Raw genomic sequence first — 8808 nt, forward strand, 5'->3', positions numbered from 1 at the left:
ATGATTTCATTTCCGAGTCGTTCTTTAAAACCATGGTCCAGAAATTGATTGGACTGATCCAAATTATTCATCGGATTAGATTGAATCTGGATAAAATGTAATGGACTCATATTGGACCAAATCCGAATGTCATGGCCTCGTGGGCTCATGGATCAATATTTTTAGGGCCTCAACAACACTAGCGTCCAAAGAAGAAAACTCACAAAGAAGAAAACCCACAATCTAGATGAGACATGAAAATGATTCTGGGATCCAGATGATAATCAAGATGGGACCCATGGAATCGTGGGTGATGCAAATACGGGACAGATTGACAACTTATCGGGGCCAAGACCCAAGCCACTGCCATTTCCTTGGTTTGGTCTATTCCGTGAAATAGTCTTTACAGAGGTCTGTGACCCGCAAAAGGACATTCCTGAGCCGTCCTTTTTGCTCTCCCCGCCCTTATTTTAACAGAGAAAAACAAAGAGGGACACCTCATCCATGGCTGTCCAATGTCCAGTGTCGAGGCCCATCCATGCTTGCCACGAAGCTCCAATCAATATTCATGGCAAAGTAGTCTTCCTGTACTTTCCACCCTTTTCAACAAACTTTGGCAGACATCAAGCAGTGTGCTTTGTTTAAATTTTTTCAAATCGTCATAGACAAACCCATGAAACCGTGCGGTAGTGGCAATGGGGAGAGAGAGAGAAAGAGATCAAACCAGTAATTAAGAGTTACTTCACAATATGCAACACCAAAATTTTCTAGCAAAAAGCTCAACCAGCCCAACCCAGTTTTCTGAGAAGAGGACGGGATGGATGCTAGTACAAAAGATGGAGTATTCCTTTTTGTACAGATGAATACAAGCACTCTCAACAGCTATGAACACCAATCATATATTTGCATTTGAATAACTCTTCAATTTGTGATACACAACGGATGCGTTCATAACAAATTGACACGTGTCACCTCGGACCAGAGAGCTCCATTGCTTCTACAACAAGTGAGGATTCCTCTATGAAGTCTGAGTATCTCTGAGGCATGGTTTCAGACGACCGGAATCTCGGTGTCTCAACCTTCTGCGAGGCTTCCCACTTCTCTGCTAGGCCATCGCCTTCCAACATCCTTAACACTTCACACATTTTTGGACGCTGCGAAGGATGGAACTGCGTACACAAAAGAGCCACCTGAACCATCTCCTCTAACTCAACTCTATCAAAATTGTTATTCAGACACTTATCTACCATTTGATTGAGCTTTCCCTCTTGATGAAGCTTCTTCACCTGTGGAACATATAGACAACACTGTTTGAGAGGACATTAATGAAGACAAAGCAATAGCCTATATGCTCAGGTCTTTTGATGCGTTTGGAAAGTTTTGAAAATTCCTCAAATTCACACGTCTTCAAAGTCCAAGTCTCCAACATTAAGGAACTCTAATTAGTCCACTTGGGGCTGCTCTGCAGCATCTAAATTTACTCAGATTGTTCAACCTGAGGCACATTTTTTGAAAAGTTTAGATGCTAAGGACCATAATCCTCAGAACCCCTCAGTCACTAATAAAAGGTTGCACATTCTAGGGACGTGAGATCAGCCATTCATTAGAATCCAGCTTTAAGACCCCAAAAATATTTTGGCTCAAAAAAATGCAGTACAATAATGTATAGGATAATTTTCCATGGCGATGAGGCAGCCAACAAGATAGATTCATATATATATATATATATAGAGAGAGAGAGAGAGAGAGAGAGAGAGAGAGTACCCAATCAAGCATTACTCCTTTCTGGTTTGCCACCCGTCCAAAATCCAAAGCCTTCTGACCTGTAATAAGCTCAAGGAGCAAGATGCCAAAACCAAATACATCTGTTTTTTCTGATGACTGGCCTGTTGATAAGTACTCAGGAGCTATGTGACCAACAGTGCCACGGACAGCTGTGGTAACATGAGAATCCCGGTGATCCAAGAGCTTTGCCAACCCAAAATCTCCAACAACTGCTTCAAAGTCTTCATCAAGCAGAATGTTAGCTGCCTTCACATCACGGTGAATAATTTTTGGGTCACACTGTTCATGCAAATACAGTAGCCCCCTTGCAGTCCCTAGTGCTATCCTCTTTCGTCTTGACCAGTCCAAAGCTGGCTTTCCATTGATGTGATCTGGGATGGGAAAAGAACATACATTACATACAATCAAAGAGAATTTAAATAATTTGTTAAAAGTACAGATAAGGCTCGTTAGTAAGGATTACTGAAAATAGAAGGTTGAGAAACTGAATATTCACTCTAGCAATAAAGATATTGAAATGATGCAATCAGAAATCAGCCACTGTTTAGCTACAAAAATTTTGCATAGCTACTTAGTTTACCAGGGTAAATCACAAGTTTAGTAAACAATAAAATAATTACATGTATTTATAGAAAATAAATAAATTGTCAGAAAGAGGTATGAAGTATATTCTTTTAAGAATGCAGTTGAGTTTGGACCTTTTCTTTCATTTTTTTTTGGTTAATGAGTTGAGACCTTTTCTTAAATGCAGAGACTGTTTTTTATCCAAGGAGGTGTGTATAACACACTCAAACCAAAAGTTGTCAAAAAGCCAAATTTTACCACCATGACACACAAAAACAGTTGGCCCCATCTGAGTAGGAGGACAAACTTGATAAATAGCAAATGACCAATGTCATTTGATGTTGCAGATCTTGTAGCAATTTGAAGGTTCAAGCATAAGACTGAGGAAGACACCAAGTAATGCAAACTCCAAGATGCCAAATTTGCTCACCTCTTAATCGAGAAGCAACACTTCCATTTGGCATATAAGGATAGACGAGAAGCCTTTCATTCTGTGTCATACAGAACCCACAAAGTCGAAGGAGATTCCGATGGACAGCCAGGCTTATCATCTCAACTTCTGTCTGGAATTGGACTTCACCACCAGCTGTATTGTAGTCTTTCAATCTTTTGACAGCCACAAGAGTCCCATCTTGCAAGCAACCCTTGTAAACAATTCCAGAGCCACCCCTTCCTAGAATGTTCTTTGAGTTGAAATGGTCAGTTGCTGATCGGAGTTCCTTAAACGAGTACCTCTTCAAGTGGCCCAAACAAACCTCTGGATCATATTGATCTGCCATGAAACATTTTAGCTGAGAAATGCAGGCACAATGTGCACAGATATACACAGAGAAAAGTAAGTTCTTAAGATAAATAAAGTCTTATCAGCATGGTTGAAGAGTTGGCCATTGAAAAAATAAATAAATAAAATCTTATATGAGAAGACATCAAATACTAAGCCATGCACACTTTATGTATCAAGTAGCCATCAAATAGGTACAGGACAAGATCCCCTGGATCAAAATCAGCATCCTATCCACCACTCATTTAAAAGACCTAAAAAACCACAACAAAGGTTTTGAAATTGCCCCATGATATGTTGCTTCATTCTTGATCACTATATATTTCTGGCCTACAAGATGTTTATGTGAAATCTAGAATTTTATATATCTATCAAAAAAAATCTACAATTTTATATCCCTGTGTTGGTACTTCCATGCACAACTCCTGTATTGTCATGTGGCACATCAAGGATCAGCTTCCTTAATGGACTCCACACCACTTTTTTAATGACTTTATCTTTTAATTGGTCAACCACCTAATGGTGCAAATATAGCTAAAATGCAAACCAATCAGAAGAACCCCAATTTCCAAATTTATGGTCCAAACTATAGTTTAAAAAACTCAGCCAATGATTAAAACAAGGGTTCATAGATCAGTCAGAGCATGTCTAGGGATATGACCCTATCAGCAATGTAACTCACCAACTGAAATACTAGAATCCACTAAGAAAGATTAACTAGCTTCAATACCTTCTAACTATCGTATCTACATGCAGATAGAAGAAATCATCCTGGAAATAGTATCCTGAATAGGAAGAGGTACTAACCATTAACATCAAAGAAAATCTGCTGGTTGTGTCTGTGCCGCCACCAGAGAAGCAACCCAACAGCAATGATGATAAGAGAAACTGACCCAGTGCTTGCCCCAAATGCAATAGCCACATGGTGGCTTTTTGCTCCTCCAGGTTCTGATTGAGCTGGGAAACCCAACATGCCTATAGCTTAGATATTCATCCTATTCAAGTGATCAAAGTAATCTTAACTAGTTGATTAGGTACATATATACCTCTTAGAGCATCTGGTGGAAATGAAAGTGGCTCTGGTGACACAGCAGAACAGTTGTTTTCAGCGTTTGGTCCACAAATTAAAGGGTTCCCAATAATTCTAAAGAAGGATATAAATTGATAACGTTAAAAATCAAACATAACTCCAAAAATGGAAAAATCAAGAGAATGAGAAAAAGAAAATCATACTTGAAAGTTCTGGCGGATATTTTTGGCAAGGAACCACTTAGATTGTTATAGGAAAGGTCCCTACAGTCAGAGTTCACTTAAACCAGTAAATTTACAGGTTTATGAATAAATATAAAAACAATTAATTGTTAACTTAGAGAAAACAAGAACAAGTGAGAGGATATAGACATACACGAGGGTGAGACCTTCCACATTGGACAGAGACTCAGGGCAGGATCCAGAAAGACTGTTATTATTCAACCGCCTGACTTGTTTAAAAGGCCAGAAAACACAAGTGACCATTAGCTTGTCTCTAAGAAAAAGAATTAGCAAGAAGGAAAAAAAAGATAGCTTTAATCTAAAAAGAGTTTAGAAAATAAGTCAAACATAAAACAGTTTCACTGATTAGAATTCAGAAAATGGAAATAAGATTAAAGACAGACTGTTCTCCAAACTTACAGATAATTAAGGTTCTTAAGGTTCCCCAAAGAACTTGGTATTACACCACTGAACTTATTGTTTGAGAGATCAAGTGTTTGTAGCTTCTCCAGCTTTCCTATATCAGCAGGAATGGGGCCAGATATGGCATTGTTCTGCAGCAACCTGCATAAAATGTTCAAAATTCTTTCATAAATAAGTGAATGCCACCACCCCACCACCATCTTTACCAACCAATGACCAATAAACCACCCAACTATCCTATCATATATATATATACATATATATATATATATATATATATATATATATGTATATAGAAGAAGGCAGCTTCAACTTACACAGTTTGCAGGTTACTAAGATTTCCAATTCCTGGAGATAATGTCCCGGACAAGCTTTGACTAGGTAGTCCTCTGATTGAAAAATTAAAAGAAGTTGAAACGAATGAGTTATGAACCGAAAAGGGGTTAATGTCAATGGTTATCATTTCTAGTTAATACTCAGAGGTTACATATTTAAACCATGTAAGAGATAAAAGGGCTAAAAGAATCTTACAGAGCGGACACATAGCCATCAGCAGAGCAGGTAACCATCCTCCAACTACAAGGATCTACCGAGTTAATATCCCAGTTCTCCAATACGTTGTATGGGTCATTTAGATCATTTTTAATGGCCATCAAGGCTACAACTGCATTTGGATCAAAAGAAGAAAAAGGTAAGAGCAGATTAGGATGATTCATTGTTCCTTCTATTTTCTTTTACTATATCTATTTTTATACCCCCTGATCAAAGGACGAGTAATAGAAAGCTTCACCGGTATTAAAGCAGGTAATAAAGTACGGTGGATGTTTCTGGGTAAAACATTCACAAGACTCTAAAACTGCTAAAATGTAGTCATTTCCAGAATCCGGATAGGTTTGCTTGTCAATGGGCTACCAGAAAGAAAGGTAAATCAGAGATATTTACAAGAAGGCAAATAATATTAAGAAATGAAACGCAAAGAAGTCTTTTTAGTTTTCACCGAATAAATCCGGTTGGCTCCTGTTACTCCATTTCTTTGATCGATTATTATTTTTAGTAGCTATTCTGTTCACTGGCAGAGAAGAACAATTTACTAGAGGGATTAAAAAATAAAAAACAAAAAACAAAAGAAGGCCAAGATCTACAGACCTTCATAGTTTACACCAGACGGAGAAAGAGTAGCAGCGGACCCCTCCATCCATGCCAGGACTAGGAGTACTAAACCAACTCCCCAGAAAACTAAATTCCTTTCCATGCTCTGTTTTCAGCGCTGAGATACACTCACACTCTTCTCACAACCAGAACTGATATGGAAAAACCACCAAAACCAACTAAAGAAGCCATGTCACCTGAAATTAGATCCATAGAACAACCATAACATCAGCACAAAGCGAACAAGCACCATGAAAGAGATCTCAATCCGAACGCAGATGCAAAACCCACATTTCTATAAAAGGAAAATATCCTCTTCGCCTTTTTTTCTTCAAACGTGTTCTGTCACCATCCTATCACGGTCGACACCCCTGTGCCAGAACCTCCGTTACTCGCATAAGAATTCGTAACCGGGACGAAATTCACTCCCAAAACCACCATTTCAGTAGGGAGCAGACGAAAAGAAAAATAACTTTCCCAAAGAAACTCTGCCAGAAACAGCTCCAGATCAGAGCCGAGATGCCAAAAGCACAGTCCCAAGAAATTCCGAGGTCAGATACGAAGAAACGAGTAAGAAACATTGATTGCAATCAAACTCCTCAGTCTCAGCACCATTTCGACAGAAACAAAGGAGAAAAGAAAGAGAATTTTTTAGAGAGAAGGAAGGTAGCAACGAAGCAAGCAAAGCGCCCATCATCTGTGAAATTCTGAAATCCTAGAGATTGGAGAATGCTGGGTGTGATTTCTATCCATTTTAACCGATCCCCACGTATTCCTTGTGAGTATATTGTTGGTTTTAATCCCTGCCCTGTTCATCTTCTGCGATTCTCCCATATCCTCTTCTCTCATCCCATCAGAGAAAAGCGAAAAACGCACACTACCAAACACGGAAAAGCCAATACAAAAGGCCAAAATCGACACAGACACAGATGCGGTACAAGCGAAAAAATTAAAAAGAAAGAGATAAAAATCTCTCAAATTTTAATTTCAAAATTAATAAAAAATAGAATGCGGGATTCCTTATTTCCTTTAAATTTTCTTCCTTTTTAGTTTCTGATTTTCGTTAATCTTTTCTAAAATCTTGCCAGAGAGTGATTGGACTGAAAGACAGAGAGAAAGGAAGTTTGTCCAAAAAACAGAGAGAGAGAGAGAAAAAAGGAGGCAGGTAATTTCTTCGACAGGTCACGTGCTTGGGTTGTCTCAGCTTTTGTTGGCTTTTTGCCCTCGGAAAATTATTATTTAAAAACTCATATCCTCACTTTAACATGCGCCGGATGTTAAAGAGAGAGACCGAGGCTGAGGCCACATACATGGCAGGCACATGCCTCTCCTGCTGTCTGTAATTTCAGTTATAAGATAATAAATATATATATATATATACATCTAAATTCTAAAGTGGTTGATCTGATTCTGATCGATCCCCGGATACCACTCATTATTCTAATTTGCCTCTGATTTATGATTTTGGATAGAATTCTGTCTCTGTTTCAGGCTTACAGCAGCTTTTTTTGATTTTATGGGCTTAGTTCTAAAATGCGCCGATAGCGAGCAATAGTGCAGTATAGCTGATTACGTTTGGATTGCTAACCGTAACCGGCTTCCGCTGGAATAGCCACACTGGTAAAACATGGCCAAAGAATTAGCGACGTGGCATATGGAAATATTTAGCTCAAAGCCTCTTCCCTCCTATTCGACTCCAAATTTTACATGTGGCAAGCTTCAATAAAAATAATGCCTATATACCACGTGGTCATTTTTTATATGTAAAATATAAAAACCTCCCCTCATGTTCTGACAATTCTAAAAACCTCCACTGAGAATTCATTTCCACAAAAACTTCTTCAATAATAATATTGAAAAAAACATGCAATTACAACTTGCTTGTTTTGTCAAAAATAAAACTTTTAGAGGAGATATTTTGATTGTCAGAAAATTCAGGTGAGATTTTTATATTTTACCTTTTTTTTATTCTAACAAGTCACTAGTAAAGAGTACTTCAGCGTCGGGTAGTCGGGTGAGCCAACTATGACATGTTATATAAGAATGCTGTCCAACACTTCCCTTTTTCTAGGGTTTGGATCCACTCCCACTACTCTACCAAGGGGTGCAACTTGGGCATGCGGCATGCCCAACCAAAGCCTAACGACCCAACACGCAATTTTACACTGCCTAAGCTTGGGATGGATTTTAGCCTTTGGGCTGAGCTCAAAACTTTACGCTTTTTTTTTTTTTTTTTTACTGGGTCGACTCTAATTAGGTAGATTGAATCCAACCCGTGGTCAGATTGATTATGTACATACAAATATGTATTTTTATTTATAAATTATATATATATATAAATATACATCTATATTAAATTTTAGTTTGAGTTTATTGATAAATATGAATCCAATTCGGAATTAAGACCAACTTAAATGCATCAGATTTTAATTCGGAATGGACCCAAATCAAATAATTCGGGCACAAGCCTCAATTCTTACGGTTGGACTTGGGTTGAACTTAAATTTTACCCAAACCATCAGATTTACACCCCTATCCACTAGTGTCCACATAATCAAACTAAAGGTGAAGGGTGTTTGATTTCGTGATTTTGTGGACAAGTTTCCACATAAATGTAAGTGACACATATGCATTTTTTACTTTATCAAACTAAAATTCTATTTTGGTTGTGTGCAATTGTGTCTATTAAACAACAATAAATAATTATAATATTCGATAAACACCGCCTCATTAATTGACACTTTTACAACACAGTTTTATTGATTACTTTCAAATGCTTAAATCAAGTATAAACACAATTACAAATCAAAACACCCTCTCAGTAATTTATCTGGTTAATTGGAATCAACACTTGCATCAAACTCTGCTGTAACTAG

At 37.9% G+C, this 8808-nt stretch overlaps 1 protein-coding gene across 1 annotated transcript; it reads right to left on the reverse strand.

The window, feature by feature from the left end:
* Nucleotides 1-709: 709 nt before the first annotated feature.
* NIK3 (NSP-interacting kinase 3) lies at nucleotides 710-6811 on the reverse strand. Its single transcript, XM_010252872.3, has 12 exons — nucleotides 6224-6811; nucleotides 5930-6129; nucleotides 5315-5447; nucleotides 5101-5172; nucleotides 4781-4924; nucleotides 4515-4586; nucleotides 4343-4402; nucleotides 4156-4253; nucleotides 3917-4066; nucleotides 2759-3100; nucleotides 1744-2135; nucleotides 710-1265 (listed from the first exon to the last, which is right to left on the reverse strand). Exons 2-12 carry the CDS (start codon nucleotides 6033-6035, stop codon nucleotides 948-950), a joined length of 1887 nt encoding a protein of 628 aa, XP_010251174.1. The 5' UTR covers nucleotides 6036-6129; nucleotides 6224-6811; the 3' UTR covers nucleotides 710-947.
* Between the last annotated feature and the right edge of the window lie 1997 nt (nucleotides 6812-8808).

Source organism: Nelumbo nucifera, chromosome 3 (assembly GCF_055504915.1).
Source record: "Nelumbo nucifera cultivar China Antique chromosome 3, China Antique-T2T, whole genome shotgun sequence".
NCBI classification, from domain to species: Eukaryota; Viridiplantae; Streptophyta; class Magnoliopsida; order Proteales; family Nelumbonaceae; genus Nelumbo; species Nelumbo nucifera.